Genomic DNA, 16,352 nt, shown 5'->3' with positions numbered 1-16,352 from the left:
CAGTCCATGAGGTGCGAACACATTCGACCTTCTCCTTGTCTCTCTCACTGACACCCCCTTTCTCAGTTTGCCTTCCTCCAGTGGTGTCCGCAGGATAGGGTGCGTACCGTACATCTTTGCTTCCTTTCCATTCACTCACCCACCAACAGACTGTCGCGAGCACCTGTTTCGCGACCCCGAGCCTCAACGACTCCAAATACCATGCTCGAGGACGAGTCACTGCAACCTCCCCCTCCTACTGCGCTTGTTTCGCAGCGTCCATCCGCCTTATCCCAAGAGCTGGACGACATCAACCGCCACTTCGACTCTGAACCCCGTTTGGCTACACCCGCCGCGTCCTCGAGCCGCGGTCCGCACGCGAGCAGCCAACCTGGTTTCCATCAAGAGTCAGAATCTGACGAGTCGCACGAAATCCTCTTCAGCGACCCAAAGGGACTCACCCGCCACCCTTCCCACGCGCAGACACGCCCAGTGGACGAAGGCCTCCGCGTGGCTGGTGGTGAAGTGTTGGCCGTGGAGGAAGGACGAGTGCAGCAGCTGTCCAAGGCGCCAGAAGAGTCGCCCGAGGCCGACTCTCACGCCCAAGAAATACATCCCAAACGCCGCTCACCAACGTGGAACACAGACCTACCAACTGCCCCCCAGCCCGTTCCCAGCGACGACGACCACGTTTCTACACCGGAAGACGTGGATGAGTTGGAGTCTCAACCATCTTTACCAGAGCCAAAGAAGGCGACACTGGGTGCTGAGGATGAAGAGGATGGAGACCGCGTGGAGACTCCTCCCAGGTCACCCACCCCTCCGCCCCGCACTCGGACAATCCCAGCTCGCGCGCCGCCCTCGACTCACACACCCAACGCGCACACCCCCGCCAATGCCGAAGGCTCCCCGATGCGCCCTTTAACAGACCACGCACCACCGGCCCCGCCAGGCCTACCAGGATTGTCGCCCACCCGCTTGGCTTTCATCTCGCCCACCAAGCACGCGGCCCACATCACGCCCAAGAAGAAGTCTGCTCCATTTGGTTACGGGCGTTCAGCGGTTCAGTCGCCAAGCAAGCACATGGTCACCGCCGCGATGACCCGCAACGAGTCCTCTTCCCTGTTTAGGCCCCGTCATCCGTCCAGGACCAGGGTTGACAGTCGTCCAGACTCTGACTCTGACGACGATTTTGCCAAGGGTATGGACAAGCCGCCTCCCGCTCGTCCGTATGACAGGCTGTCGTCGATGCTCGCGACCAAGCGGCAGGTGGTGAACGAAGACACCCAGGACTCGGAGTCTCCCGCGACCGAGGCCTCGACGCGCTCCAGTCAGCTGAACCCCCCTCCTGCCGGCCCGACCCCCAGCGATGACCAAGCTCCATACCCTCCTAGCACTCCCCCCATGCTCCCGTCCCAGTTGGAAAGGACTTATGTGTCTCCACTGGGCATGAAGACACCCGACAAGAGCTTCCAGCCGCCTAATGACACGTACATTTCTCCCGGCGCAGCTTCGGAGAGGACGGGACCCTTTACGCCGTTCCAACTGCCCAACGATACCTACGTTTCTCCCAAGTCGCACCAGCAGCCAACACCCAACAAGACGTACCAGCCCCCCAATGACACGTACATTTCGCCCCGCACAGCCTCGAATACGTCGGCACCTCTTAGGTCGTTCCGGCCCCCCAACGATACCTACATTTCTCCCCGTGCAGCTTCGGACACGACGGCGCCCCTTAGGTCATATCAACCCCCCAACGATACCTACATTTCGCCTAAGCAGGTCAACCAGCCCAGCGACACCTATATTTCTCCCCACGCAGCTTCGGACAAGGCTGTGCCCTTCAAGACGTTCCAACCTCCCGGCGACACGTATGTTTCTCCCCGTGAGGCCTCGGACAATGCGGTACCTTCCGACATCGTGATGCCAGACCCCCCCAGTTCTCCACTTGAAGGGCGTCAACGCAGGACACCGGTTGATGCCGAACCCTCGGACACCCAACTGAACGGCCATGGTTCTCAGGAAGACTCCTCCTCGCCCATCAGGAAGGGCTTTGCAGAGTTGGCAAGCTCTCGAGATGCATCCGAAGAGCCTGGGAACCTCTTTAGCGAGAGCCTGATGAGCAACCACGATGGTGTGTCCCAGCGAACCGAAGAGTCTGCAACCCAGCTCGACTTTGCTGCTACTCAAGTTCAAGTCGCGACTCCTCCTGTTCCACCGCGCTCGACCGTGACATCCCGTACCAACTCCACGAGGCTTGTCCCCGAGAGTCGTATGCTCAGGCGTCGCCCTACCACCACTGTCTCCTCCAACGGCAGTGCCCAGGTTGTTTTTCCGAAGGCCGACTCACCGCCTCTCGGCGTAGAGACCTATGTCGACCCTCCCATCCACCCAAAGGCCTCCGACCTGGCTCCAATCTTGTCTGGAAGTGTTGCCGAGGGTGAACCCCCTGGCATGGGTTTCACGACTGTCTCGGTTGCCGTGGGCTCACGCCACGACTGGGGGTCTTCCCAGAACGAGCCGAACTCCGAGACATCTGCGGCACCGGCGGTATTACTCGACCCCAAGGAGGCTGGCATGCACGAGATTGAGGAAGAGACTCTCGAGCGTGCGGGTCCATCTCGCCGAGTCACGAAGCATGGTCTGAGCCCCAAGACATCCGGCAAGAGTCCGGCCAAGCGGACCAAGATCACCCGTCAGCCGTCCTCTTCGCCTCCGCCGTCGAGCAGCAGTAGCAGCTCGGACGCGGACGATCCCGCGGACCACACGTTTGAGACGCCCGAGACTGTGCCCGATGTCCCTTTCGGTGGTGTCGTTGAGGAATCGTTTCTTGCTGTCGCTTCAAAGCCAGTTCCAACCAAGCCAACAAAGGTCACCAAGCTGGGCGCCAGCGCCCCCAAGCCAAAGAAGGTTGCCAAGCTGCGCACCACCGGAAAGGCTGCCCCTTCCAGCACGCCCACAACGCGCTCAACTCGCGCAGACCGGGGCAAACGCAAGGCCATGTCGCCTTCCCCGGAGCTTTCGGGTCCCAGCAGCGGCTCGGCGCCGGAGGACAACGAGGACTTTTCCTACCACCCGTCCAAGAAGGTTGCCGTGAAGAAGCAGACCCCCGAGGCTCCTGCTCCTGCGGCCAAGAAGGCGAAGAAGAACCCAGCCCCACGTTCTGCAGCCAAGCGCGGCGTGTCGGCCGCCCGCGCCAAGTCGACGCCCAAGTCCCCGGCGCCGAGCATCCGCCGCACGAGGTCCCATTCACTGCAGAGTGTGGCAGATGTGAGCGTCGCATCTGAAGCCTCGTCCTCGAACACGGGTCCCCTTCGTGTGCTCGCTGTGTGGTCCAAGTTGGACGAGTGGTACGCCGGCACGGTCACAGACCGCACAGTCACTGGCTACCGCGTCAGGTTTGACGACGGGCACACTGCTGTGGTCCCAGCCGATCAACTCCGCTACCTCCGTCTCAAGGTCGGCGAAGTGGTGGGTGACGTACCCCAGCCGCTCGAGTTCTTCACGGTGGCTGCCGACTGGGATGGCGCGGGCGACATTCAGGTACTGCGTTCGCGCAGCTCGGCGACCAAAGTGATCCCCAGCAAGAAGGTCATTGTTCTGCCTGCTGAGATTACCTCTCACTTTGAGGACCGTGTCATCCCTGTCCACCAATTAGAGATGCGCTTCCCGCTCCCTGTCCGTGCCCAGTCCATGTCCCGCCCCGGCAAGGTGTTTGACAGCGTGATTTTCTTCATCACCACTTCGAGCAAGAACGACGGCCAGGCTTCAAAAGATTTGCTCAAGAAACAAATCGAGAAGAACGGTGGAACTTTTGAGGACACGTGGGAGGCCCTGTTCGACATTCGCGACGACCGACCCCCTTTACTCACGGCGAGGTACCCACCCTTCTTGATCTCTGGCGACCACCCCATAGTCACGACGCCCAAGGTGCTCGCTGCGTTGTCGAACGATATCCCCATCATTTCCCCGTCCTATATCCAGGACGCCATCGACGACCCAACCACCGACTGGCGCTCGTACCTCGTCTCGCCCGGATTCTCCAAGTACCTTGGAGAGCACGCCAGCCAGCGCGTAGACCTCAACTGGGGCGAACCATCCTGGCGTCCAGAGGCCGGGCGCGCCCGTCTGCCCCTCAAGGGATACGAGGTGCTCTTTGTCGAGCCTCGTCCAAAGTACAAGGCGCGCGAGACTGTCAACGTGGGTATTCGTGCGTCGCAGCAATGTCTCTAACCCACCCAGGTCCTCGTCCCCTTCTGTCTCCTCTCCCTCGGCGCAACACTCCGCCGCTCCCCAATCTTCCCCAAGGACACGAGCGCGTACGACATTGTCGTGATGGACGACCGCGACGTCAGCCCTCCCAAGGGCTGTGACAGGTCCAAACTCGGCAACGTGGCGTGGCTCAAGAGCTGCATTATCATCGGCAAAGTCCTGCCTCCAAGGCTCGCGGCGGACGCGGGTACTTGAACGAACGAACGAAGCAAAACGAATTATCATGTATAAAGGCAAGGAAGGAAGAAAGGTAGTTTTATGTTTATTTTTGTAGCGTAGCATCAGTGGTTGCATGTATACAGGCATTTGTGGTACCAGGACATTGGTGAGGCGTGGAAACACTTGTGAGCGTGCAGTGGGGGGTTCGCCCATCCTTCATGTGCTCTCGGCCCGGGTCGTGCACGTCGCCACCCACCATGGCCACCACCACACGGCGACACGCGCCGTCCGTCCCGAAGCGCCCCGCCATACGCGCCTCATTGGGCGTCGTCTGGGTGCCGCGCCCGCGCCGCGCACAAGCCACACCCAGCCCGAGCCGATATGGGCAATTGGGCACCCCAGGTCCCCAGCAATGAAGCGGTGGTCGGGTACCTCGACTGCCAGCAGTTTCTCGGACGGCCCGCTGGTGCGCAGAGTGTGCTGCACGGAGACGTGTGCTTGGTCGGGGCCTATGGTCGGGATGTGGCACAGGCCCAAGGAGCTCAGGCGGCAAGTGCCGCAGACCGCAGAGCTGCAGACCTTCCTATGGGTGCAATCAACCAACGCAGCCGTCCAGGATGCTAGGATACTCTGCGAGGTGTACCGCTTCCTGCTATTCATTGTACACAGATATACAGCATTGAGTCGCTCGCAGCGCCAGCGCAGCCGGGCACGAAGGGAGCGAGCGATACGGAAGCGGCGACGAGGGAAAAGAACAACGCCCCGGAGTGGGTCTCGCCCCTTGGCCCGTGCTGGATCTGGATGGCCCGCTGTGTGCCCTGTGTGGTCGCAGCCAGAGATGCTGTAGCCAGCGCGCCAGTTTCCAGTTTCCAGTTGTGGCACAAGTTCAACTCCCTGGACTACGCCTCTGAACGCAAACAGTCCAGTTGCACCGCAGTGTCATTGCCCGGCTCGGTGGACCAATGTGGCACTCAGCCACACTCGTTGCTGCTGCTCAGCCGTCTTGGTTTTCGTCGCAACATGCATACAGTGAGCCGCGGGAGCTCACCTGCGTAAACTATCGGGTAGAGTCCGTGGGTACAAGGCGCCTTATAAGACCGAAGTAATAGAGGCCTATTGTAAGGGGAGAGAGGGGATAGAACGGGAGCGGGGGGAAGGCTCCGTCTGGCCTGTTTTCTCACAGAGGGGTGGGGGGAGAGAGAAAGAAGGGCGCGTGGGTGGGTGTCGTGGGGAAGTGTCGTCGAGAAGCAGGCAAATGGTGGGTGGTGGGGAAGTTGGAGAGACAGGCGAGAGTTAGGCTGGGACGTCCAATCGAGCCAGCGATTAGAGTACCACCCTAGTACCTGTAAGTGGCAGCCTGAGCGTAGGGGCCCTCAGCGCCGTGCTGGCCGCCAGTGGGACGGCCGCCTGCTCCCACTGCGAAATCTGATCCGGCGAGGGGGTCGAATGGCCTGCTGCTGACGGGCGGGGCGCTAAAGTCACCCGCGTTGACCGAAGGGCCGCGCTGGAGGTTGGCATAGCCGTCGTCGTGGCCGTGGTGGCCCGAGTCCTGCGTCGGGTAGTCCTGGCTGTAGTACTGCTGCTGCTCGAGGTGCTGCTGGTGCTGGGACGGGTAACCAGCAGCGGCGGCCTCGGGGGCAGCCGGGTAGTCGTAGTCGCCGCCCGTGGGGTTTGAAAAGTCGTAGGCACCAGGGGAACGCGAGTACGGGTCATGCTCGTACGGGTCCGGGTCATAGTGGCCGTACGTGACGGCGCCAGCGGCGGTACCGGCCGTAAAGTCGTGCTCGGGGATACCGTGGGTGAGGCTGTTGTGGTCGTGCTCGAGGTCGGCGACAAACTCCTGGCGCTGGCGGTCGGCCGACGTGACAGACGCCGAACGCTGGAGGGTCTTTTCGATAAAGTCGTCGTGCATGTCGCCGCCGTTGGGCGAAAAGTCGATGGGCTGCATACGCGAGTCGAAGCGGTTTGAGGGGCGGAGCTTCCACTTGCGGAACAAGGTCCAGCCGATGGCAGCGGCACCGACAACCGAGGCCACAACGATGATCGCAATCAGAGCCTTCTTGGCGATACCGGTCGACGACGACGAGCTGTCTGCAGCTGCGGACGTGGCTGAAGCAGACGTCTTGGTCGAGGTCACGGTTGTCGCCTTGATGCTCGACGTGTGTGACACAGACGATGTAAGTGCAGACGCTGTGGCAGTTGTTCCGACATCCGTAGTCACCGCGGCGGCTGTGGTTGACGCAACAACCGAAGAGGTCGTGGCGACAACAGCTTCAAGAGTCAGAGGGGACGTGCGTGTGGAGCAACAACTTACCACTTGAAGTCGTGAGGGCTGACGTAGTAGACTCTGTGACGGCGGCAACGACCTGGCTGGAGCTGGAACTGGAGCTGCTGCTGCTGCTAGACGCAGCCGCAACAACGTCATCAGTCGACGACACGGCAGCAGGTGTGCTCTTTGACGTGACACCGGCGCGCTGGGTCGTAGTACCGCCTGCGTCAGACGTCGTGGTAACGGCGTTCTGGACAGGCGACGAGGTAACGACAGCTGTAGACGTCGAAGACACCACCTCGGCAGCAGCCGAGACCGTGTCTTCGGCCGCGGTGCTGTTGTCCTGGCGTGCAACAAGCTTGCCGTGGTGTCGCCTGTGGTTGTTGGACTGCGGGCCGTGCTGGGCCACTGCCGCACCCGCCATGAGCGGGAGGACGAGGTAGGCGAGACGCATTGCGAGTGTTCGCAGTGATGGGGGCGAGTTTCGGAGAGAGACTAAAGGAGTGTGTGGGTGGTGGTGATGCCAAGTCGTTGCAAGTCGAGACCAAGATCAACGACACAGATGTGTGTTGTGTGTGTTTAGGAAGCGACGAGGAGGCTGGCGGTAGAAAGGTAGGGAGCGAGCAAGGACAAGGACAAGGAACCGTCGGGGGGTAGACGGTCAGTGCGCTCGAAGCAAGGAGTGTGTTGGAGGTGCAGCCACGGGGAGACCGGGGGGGGGGGGGGGGGGGGGGGGGGTTGGACGGGTTCCGCGCGCGGGTGTGTGCGAGTCGGCGTGCGTGTGACGACGAGGTGGTTGTTGTTGTTGTTGTGTCTAGCCTAGCCAGAGGAGAAACAGAACACGATAGAGAGAGTGAGAGTGAGTGAGTGTGTGTGCAAGAGTGCAAGAGAGAGAAAGAGACGAGGGCATCCCCCATCCCACCCCATTCCCTAGCGTCAAAGTGTGCACAAGCCCACTGTCCAGGACAATCACAAAAGTGGTCGTCGTTGCTCCTTTTGGGTGGGTGGGGGTGGTCATGTCGCACCTTTTGCACCTTGTGGGCCGCCCAAACCTCTCTTACGGGCTGCTCTCCCTGCCGGCGTGCTCACTTGCTCCCTGCGTCTGCATGCCTCTGCTCCCTGTGTTGCAACCCTGCTGGCTTCCCGGTCCGCGGGCGAGGCGGTGGCACATTCCTCTGACAAGGTCACCACAGACCCTCTGCCGTGCGCAACGTCGTGGACGCCTCTGTTGGGACCTGGCCCGGCGCGTACCGGTGTCTTGGACGCGCGCACGACAGCGACAGACACTCTGTGCTCTCGAAACGCGCTCTTTCTGACACTCTCTACCCACATGTGTTCCATCTTCCGGACGTAACTGGGCCGGTCCATCCGGGTCATTCTCGTAAACTCACCCTGTTCCGTCCGAAAACTGTACGGCAAAGCAAATGAGCACATGTCCACTCTGGCCACTGCATGCTAAACTCGTGAGCTCGCGAGCTCTGTGTATGCTGTATGCTGTGCTGTCCTGGTCCACATCAAGGGTCGGGTGGACGCGTCCAACGCGCCAACGCGTCGCTGTAAGGTTTGGGCAAACGTCTGCGGGCCTGGACGCGCACAGCTGTCCCCCAATGCGCAGCGCCCAGAAAGACACTATGATGCACTAGACATGCAATGGTCTCGCAGGACTGGGTAGATGGTCTTGTTCAATGCTTGGCGCTCGATTCTTTTCATGCAACAAATGGAACTAGTGTAAAAGGCTGTGGCCGTGCATGGGTGCATAGGATGAGACACTGCATGGCGCGGGTGGTTGTGGCACCACAGTCCGTCCGATCCGTCTGGCATCTGGCACTAGCCACACAACATGCTCACGAACTCGTCTTCTGTTTCGTCCTTTTTGTGTTCCACGTTCCACCCACCAACAATCAAAAGCTTCACCTCCATCACTCAGATCCCCCCTATCACGCCCATCACCACTTGCAACTTGTGCTTCCTTGACACTTTTCAGCTCACGTTTCATGTTCTAAACCTCTGCAGACGACGATCCCCTGGCGCAACAGACAATAGACCTTGAGCATGATGCTGCAGCACGAGTCGACCGTTCAGCTCGTATATGACCAGACTCGCTTGGTCGCCACCGACCTGCTGTCCGACCCGACTTGACCCACTCAACTAACTACCTAACTCCTTCTCTCCCTCTCCTCCACCAGCTCTTACAATGGGCAAGACCCGTGACCCCCTCTCCCACTTTACCGAGCGTCCTTCGGGACCAGTGTTCATCGGACTCAACGTGCTGCGTGCGCTGAGTATCATCGTTCTGCTCCTCGTCTTTGTGGCCAACGTTACCACTATTGCCAGCGACGCAAAGGCCGTCAAGGCTCAGTCCCACAGTTCGTCGTCCTCCCTTCGAGCTCGGCTGTTCCCACGTCAACGCTAGCCTCGACGGTGGTTGCTAGCGCGACCCAAACCACGACCGTGGCAGCCGCCACCAGCAGCAGTGCCGAGGCCAAGAACACTACTCAGGTCGCCCGCTCTATCACTCAGCGCAACATCACGATCCCTGCCTCCTCCCTTGGCCTTGTCTTTGCCTCGAACGCCAACGCCTCGCTCGACCAGGCATACTGCGACTATGTCAAGGACTCCACTGTCCCCTCCCAGGCTGGTGGCGAGTTCTGGTCTATCCTGAACCGCGTCTTCATCCGTTCGTCTCTCCCCCGCACAATGTCACTGTACTGACCAACTAGTGCTCGAGGCCATCCTCCTGATCCTTTCCGAGGTTGGCTGGCCTAAGCGCCTCTTCTCCGAATTCGTGCCCATGCTCGGCCCAGACTATGGCCTGGGCACCCTCGGCGTCCTCCAAGCCCTTATCGCATGCTCGGTGCTGAGCCACTCGTGCACTCTATTCCCGCAAGTCTCGTCGTGGCTGCTCTTCATCCTCGGCGTGTTCAACATGCTGGCCGGCATCTTCCTCCGCCAAAAGGCCAAGGCGACTCGCAGCCTCTTTAGCTGGGAAAACTACGCAAACCTCACGCCACAGACCAAGGCCGGCGTCGCTGTTGTCTCGACCATGCACGAGGCATTCAATGGATACAAGGAGCGCAAGGCTGGCGGCCCCAGTCCCAGTCCCAGCTCGATGTACTCGTCCCAGCCGACCGACGTCGAGGCCGGCGCCGGATACAGCCGCAGCCGCCCGGCTGGCAGCGACGACACCTTTGTGCCAGGCTCCAAGCTGGGTGGCGCGTTTGGGTGGGGTAAGCAGGCAGCCAACAAGGCCGGCGTCAAGATCTCCTTCCCGCTCGAGACTGTCCCGCGCAGGTTCTAGCAAGGGCATGTCAGCGGCGAAAGGATCATGCCATCTGATCGTGCACCTGGAGTGCGCGTGCCGTTTTGCCACCACACAACCACATACAGTCACTACAAATATGTATTACCAATTCTCATTAGCGGAACCAATTTCACGTGGGGGTTTATTTGAATCAAACTAAATAGAAGGCTCTCTCAGGCACGCACACCTGGAATTTTGGTTTTGGCCCAAGATATTGTTGCCTTCCTCCACTTGAACTCTTGTCGTTAGCACCCATCACAGCTCAATACACCATGCGCGCACCCCGCCGCGTCCCCTGGGCATCCAATGCCGAGCTCGCCGAGCTCTACGACCTCATCTTCCTCCCGGGTGCCTCTACGCAGTCGCGCGAGGCGGCCATGTCGAGGGTAAGCTGGCTCCTGTGTCCGGGAAAACGCAGCTGACAATGTCCAGATGAGCGTCTACATTGCCTCACCTTCATGCCCCGCCTTTCTGCACCTGTTGCATGCCCTAGTTGGCGCGTTGCTTCTCCCCTACCCGCCTACCTCGGCACAGGAAGCCAACGTCGCGCGCATGACCTACGCCATGGCTGTCGTCCGCTTCGTCAACGGCATGGTCGACCCCCTCCAGACGGGCCTGCACGCCCGCCCCATCTCCCACCTGGCCGCCACCCTCGGCCTTCCCGCCTCGCTCGTGACCCTCCGTCACCGCGCGACGCACGAGGACCTGCCGCCGCTCTCGCTCCTCCGCCGCGCCCTCGAGCAAGCCACAGACTATGTCCACCGCAACTCGTTCCTGCCGCTGCTGGCGTCCAGCTCGGCCGGCGTGGGGTGGGACAAGCGCGCGCGTGCCGAGGCGCTCGTGACCCGCTGGAAGAAGACGTGCAAGGCCCGCGTGCGTGCGCGCGACGTCACGGCCGAATCGGCCAGTGGCCACGCGGTCAGCCGCCTCAAGCGCGAGGTTGAGAACGAGGACCCCGCGGAGATCATCGAGGCCGTGGTCCGCGTTGGACTCGTGCCCGTCGGACGCAAGTGGGTAGAGCACACACACACACCTATCTCAGGTGTGGCTAATAGAACGTGGTTGGCTGACGCACCTGAACAGGAAGCGTCCAAGCAAAAGGGACACGGCTCCGTCGCAGGAAGCCCTGCTGGTATGGGGCCCGCTCCTCATGCACCTCGCTGCAACCCACCCCACGGCCTCGATCGCGTCGGTCCTCTCCCAAACGGTCGTCGGCGTCATCGTCGACACTGCGCCCCGCTTCCAGCCGCCCGCGCATGGGATGGACGCCGACGCGGCCGAGGACGCGCGCAAGGAGCTCGCGAGCTACCGCTGGGCGCTGGGCGTGTGGCTCCGCTGGCTGTGGGAGGCCGACGCCGCCGGCGAGTTGAGTGTGCCTGCCGACGAGCGCGTCGGCGTGCTCCGCCGTCTGGCGCGCGAGCTGGTGCACGAGGATGATGTGTGAGTGCAGCTGAAAGATGTCCTGTCCCCAGCTGACATTGCCAAACCCCAGCTTGCGCAGGATTTACGGTATCCTCGCTGCCACGTCTGACGAGGGACCCGCCTTGGCCGAGATGGACGAGCTCCTCGAGCGCAGCAACGACACCGCAGGCGCCGACGACAGCGACGAGGAGATGGAGCTCGAGGGCCTCGAGGTCGAGATTGGCACGGGCACGTCTGCGCTCGAGGAAGAGGTGGACGTCGACGCCAAAGTGGCCAGCATGGAGGCCAACCTCCGCTCCCTGGACAAAATGCTTGCCCAGAGGCCCACAGGCGCGGCCGCGCGGGCGGGCGAGGGCCAGGACGACGACGGCCATGTGGTCAAGGGGTGGGCGAAGGTGGACGAGTGGCGTGCGTGCCCTATAGGCGCGTGGGCTTCATGAGCGAGAGAGGACGGAGGCACAGTAGCTTGTTAGACGTGGATCTCTATTGATCTCTTGAACGCTGTTCATTTCGCATTCCTTGGCGCCTTGAATAGCTTTGGCCCAGGCTCTCCAATGTCCGACGCGTTGGAATGCATTGGAACCGACTCCAGGGCCAGTACAGCAGGCCCAGAACCCACAGCAACACCGATCACGCACCCAGGCGTGACTGGAGCACCCCAGAGACGAAAGTGAAATCTTACTTTGAGCGGTCACTCTTTGTCGGATCATGCCGTGCCGACGGAGCTCTTGCACATCGGAAAACGCAGTTAGAGCCAGGTGGCAGGTGGCTAGCTGCATCTCTGGCCCTTGGGGCACGCTTTTTGTCTAGCGGCCTAGCTTCTAGCTATCTATGCCTTGGCACGACTCACCCAGTGTATCTCTTTCTGTGTGGACACACGTTCACACAGCAGCGACACCGTGGACACACATGCTGGCGTCTGATACAGTTCCACATTTTTGTGGGTGCTATTATGAGCGTTCGGCAACTGATCGCAACTGATCAAAATGAAAGGGGGTCCAGAGGCCAGACTTGGGCACGGGTGGCCCGCACCGCCCATGAAATAGAGTTGTGGGCTTATGGAATTGGATTGAGCGCCTCGTCGCGAGCTCGCGACCACGTTGGTCTCTGCTTGGCTGCCGGGTTGCCAGGCCAGTCCAGTCCGCCAAGGTGCCAGGTGGTTGGAGCAAGTCGCGGCTGGAAGAGATTGAAGTGGACGCGGACAGGGCCCCGGTTGAAAGCGGTGATGGGCAGGGCCTGGGCCAGGCGCGGCAAGCGACGGCGCCTGGTAGATCCCGTCGTCGGCACACAGGGTGGGTTATGGTTATAGGGGGGGTCAGTCTTGGTGCGTGCAACGGGTGGACACACACTCCGGCAACCTACAGAGCAAAGTACTGGCCTTTCTTTCATCCACTTTCCATCCTCTCTAGACTCCTTGCATCGCATAGACACACCACTGCACGCACAGTGCACCAGCACATCACTGCCCGACACACAACATCACACTGCATCACACATATTGCTCGCATCAAGGCCGAATCAACAACCGCATCACGCAACCGGGGAGAACATAACCTATCCCCTCCCGCAGTCCTAGCGACCCCCCCTCATGTCCCGAGTGCACGCACGCACGCGCACCGCCAGCACCGCAAGCAGCTCGATGATGTTGCCGCACGACAGCACAGTAAGCGGCGCTGGTCCCAGCTCTGGACATGGCCATGCCGCCAGCTCTCCTGTGTCCACCTCAGGCGGGGCTGGCCGCTCGCCCTCGAGCGATCGGAATTGGGATCAGATCCCAAACGACATGGACGACGACGACCGCCGTCCTGCTCAAGAGAAGCGACTCCCCTTTGGCCTTGGGAGTCTGGGCAAGGGCAAACGAAAGGGCCCCCGGCCATCCGTGTCTGGCGTCCATGTCCCACTGCTGCGTTTCGGCGCTGGCTCTGGGTCTGGTGCCGGACGCTCGCCGACATCGTCACCTTCCTCATCTCCACTCATGACATCTTCCCCGGGCCCAAGGTTGCGGCAGCCCCCATCTCGGTTGGCAGCGGCATTACACTGGGCGCGCGTGCGCCCGCGCCGTTCTCTCGCGTTTGTCGTGATCCTGCTCATCCTGGTGATCCATTTCCTCTCGGACCGCATCGCGGACGGCATCTACGATATCCGGCACGCGTTTGACAAGGTCGAGGAATGCGCATTCGTCAGTCCCGTCGAAGCGTATCACCACGACCTCGCACGCTTGAGAGAGCTGTATGGCTGGAACGCCAACGTCGACCCTGCCGCAAGCACCAACGCCACCTCGCGCCCACATAGCCACGCCCACCACACGTTCAGCTCGACGGGCCACCTCCTCGTGTCTCCTGCCGCGAGCGCCAACCACCCGATCCCGCAGCTTCTCCAGCTGGGCGAGAAGCGCTGGGAAGAGCTGCTGTCACGACAGTCCCGCACGCTGCGCGCCGCCGTCAAGGAGTATACACGGCGGTACGGCCGCGCACCGCCTGCCGGGTTTGACCAGTGGTGGGCGTTTGCGATCAAGAACACCCTCGTGCTCCCGACGAGTATGACGGGCTCAACCGCGACATTGCCCCCTTTTTCGGTCTGCCACGGGACGAGATACAGAGGAGGCTGGAAGAGGTCCAGGCAATGGAACACGTCTTCACCGTCAACATTGCACGGGGCAAGGTCGGCGTGGATATCGAGCCCGGAGGCTTGAAGTGGGCTGGCACCAAGTCACGCGCGAGGGACGTGTCAAAGTGAGTCTAGTTGAGAATCTCGAAAAGCCTTATCTTTAACTGACGCGTCTCCAGGCTCATCAAGTCGTTTGCCAAACACCTCCCAGACCTCAAAGCCACATTCAGCATCTTTGACCAGCCGCAAGTGTACATGGCATGGGAGCGGCACAGTGCGCTTGTCGCGTTGGGCGAGAAGGGCAAGCGTGAGTACAGCGCGTTGGTCGAGCCTCTGTTGAATCTTAGCTGACCCACGCTAGACACGACCCACCTGTCCGAGCCCGACCAGTCGCGCATCACCATTGCCAACTCGTGTGCCTCCGACTCGAGGTTACGCAACGGTAGCAGTCCCGAGGGCAAGTCTTTCATCTACGACTCGCTCAAGTCGAGTGATTTCTGTCAGAGTGAGCTCTCCGACTCGTACTCCGTGCTATAGCTTACACCCAGACCCGTACCTCGTCCCAATCCACGGCATCACCATTGAGCCGCACACACCCGCAAGCGAGCCCAAGCCGCATACAAAGCTGTTGCCGCTGTTCAGTTTGGCCAAGACAACTCTCAAGTGAGTTGGCACCTGCGCCGCACTTGAGCTAACTCGTCCAGCTCTGACATTCTGGTGCCACCATTAGAGCAGTTCTTTGACAAGGTCAGGCGCGACCCGGCATGGGAGGACAAGACGGACCCGCGTCTTGCATGGGTGAGCTGAACACCCGGGACTCTGACTGACAGTCGCAGCGTGGCCTGCCGACAGGTATCTCCATGATGACCAAGGATGTAGACTGGCGCTCCTCTCCCCGTTTCCGCCTGCACGCGTTTGCCAACAACCACTCGACCGCAAACATGGAGTACCTGGCCCCGGACATGGGCCAGGACCGTGCAGACAAGACATACGAGGCGGAGGAGCTGGCGTACCACACAACCCCACCTCTGGGGTATCGCGTGGAAAAGGTGCCTGCCGACGAGGCGGCGGAGTACTTCTTTGACATGAAGCTTTCTGGTAAAGCTATTCAGTGCTCAAAGGAGGACGGCACATGTGACGACATTAGGTGAGCTTCGACGTCCGCGCGACAACAAGCTGACGATGTCAGACGCGAGGTAGACTTTGCCCCGCGCCAGACGGCGCACGACCTGTATCAGCACAAGTTCCTCTTTGACGTCGACGGCAATGGCTGGTCTGGCCGTTTCAGGCGTCTGATGGGCACCAACTCTGTTGTCATCAAGACGGCCGTGTTTACGGAATGGTTCCAGCCGCACCTCATCCCGTGGTTCCACTACATCCCCTCCAAACTCGACTTTGGCGACCTGGCCGACATTATGGCCTTCTTTGCCGGGTCCCCACGCTACCCGGACCTTGCGTTTGACGAGACTGCAAAGGCGCTCGGGCGCAACGGCCAGTGTTTCGTCCAGCGAATGTACCGCTCCGCGACCTCGAGGCGTACATGTTCCGCCTGTTCCTCGAGTATGCGCGCCTGGTGGCGGAGGATGGCGTGGACATGGATTTCCACTATGACGAGGCCAAGCACGGGACCGCGGGCGACGGTGGCGGTGACGGCGGTGCTGAGGAGGAGGACGATGTCGAGGACGATGCGTCGCCACTCGAGGTCGACGCTTCCCCGATCGAGGTGGAGGTGGATGGCGACGACGCCGAGACGCAAGCCGCAAGCAGCGAGCCCGACTACCACTTTGATGACGGCACCGTCGACCTCGAGGTAACCGAGGCCAGCACCACCCAGCTTTGAGGTCCCTCCCAACTACTGTCCAGCATATATACTGTATAATCTGTCCGACGCGGTCAACCAAACCATCACGCACGCGTCCGCACCTGCGTTACAAACACCGTGATCGAGCCTCCTTGCTCGTTAGGGGAGCCATTCAGTAACCCTGTCGTCCCGCGCGGGCGCGCAACCCTCCCCCTCGCCTCCTTTCCACGACCGCAACTCGTATATCTCCGCTGCCCCGACATCTAGACACGCACGACTCGCATATCGCCACGCACATACCTTGCACACCATTTCAAGACTCTCTCTCTCTCTCTTATCATTGAACCAGTGGGAACATTGCACGCACATGACTGGGACGACCCAGTTTAACCTAGTTTTGCAAAAGGTTACGTTACGGAATTACGGACGGGCAGGTACCCAGGGGTCTATAAAGCAGAAACCTTGCCCCCCCCCATTGACAGGTCATGGCCGGGCTGTGGCCGCCACGCGAGGGCCAAGCGAGGGTCGAGGGAAGGGTTTGG

At 60.9% G+C, this 16,352-nt stretch overlaps 5 protein-coding genes across 5 annotated transcripts; 4 read left to right on the top strand and 1 right to left on the bottom strand.

Moving 5' to 3' along the window:
• Window positions 1-201: 201 nt before the first annotated feature.
• On the top strand, window positions 202-4,446 carry EHS24_001143 (uncharacterized protein; the record flags this gene model as incomplete). The annotated part of the gene is made up of 2 exons (XM_028616945.1): window positions 202-4,179; window positions 4,222-4,446. The coding sequence occupies 2 exons, from the start codon at window positions 202-204 to the stop codon at window positions 4,444-4,446; spliced, it is 4,203 nt and encodes a 1,400-aa protein (XP_028474252.1).
• A 1,300-nt stretch (window positions 4,447-5,746) lies between these two features.
• Window positions 5,747-7,133, bottom strand: EHS24_001142 (uncharacterized protein; the record flags this gene model as incomplete). Its single annotated transcript, XM_028616944.1, has 2 exons — window positions 5,747-6,681; window positions 6,725-7,133. The coding sequence occupies 2 exons, from the start codon at window positions 7,131-7,133 to the stop codon at window positions 5,747-5,749; spliced, it is 1,344 nt and encodes a 447-aa protein (XP_028474251.1).
• A 1,740-nt stretch (window positions 7,134-8,873) lies between these two features.
• On the top strand, window positions 8,874-9,977 carry EHS24_001141 (uncharacterized protein; the record flags this gene model as incomplete). Its single annotated transcript, XM_028616943.1, has 3 exons — window positions 8,874-9,045; window positions 9,093-9,356; window positions 9,400-9,977. 3 exons carry the CDS (start codon window positions 8,874-8,876, stop codon window positions 9,975-9,977), a joined length of 1,014 nt encoding a protein of 337 aa, XP_028474250.1.
• Window positions 9,978-10,252: 275 nt separating this feature from the next.
• LAS1 (rRNA-processing protein las1) lies at window positions 10,253-11,875 on the top strand (the record flags this gene model as incomplete). Its single annotated transcript, XM_028616942.1, has 5 exons — window positions 10,253-10,366; window positions 10,413-10,990; window positions 11,064-11,420; window positions 11,473-11,810; window positions 11,868-11,875. 5 exons carry the CDS (start codon window positions 10,253-10,255, stop codon window positions 11,873-11,875), a joined length of 1,395 nt encoding a protein of 464 aa, XP_028474249.1.
• Window positions 11,876-13,185: 1,310 nt separating this feature from the next.
• On the top strand, window positions 13,186-15,849 carry EHS24_001139 (uncharacterized protein; the record flags this gene model as incomplete). Its single annotated transcript, XM_028616941.1, has 9 exons — window positions 13,186-13,926; window positions 14,001-14,134; window positions 14,189-14,316; window positions 14,371-14,514; window positions 14,558-14,672; window positions 14,714-14,807; window positions 14,846-15,156; window positions 15,199-15,511; window positions 15,544-15,849. The coding sequence occupies 9 exons, from the start codon at window positions 13,186-13,188 to the stop codon at window positions 15,847-15,849; spliced, it is 2,286 nt and encodes a 761-aa protein (XP_028474248.1).
• Between the last annotated feature and the right edge of the window lie 503 nt (window positions 15,850-16,352).

This window comes from Apiotrichum porosum (assembly GCF_003942205.1).
Source record: "Apiotrichum porosum strain DSM 27194 chromosome Unknown scaffold_10, whole genome shotgun sequence".
Lineage (NCBI taxonomy): Eukaryota > Fungi > Basidiomycota > Tremellomycetes > Trichosporonales > Trichosporonaceae > Apiotrichum > Apiotrichum porosum.
Note: the sequence above shows the minus strand (reverse complement) of the source record. Positions and strands in the feature narration are given on the sequence as shown.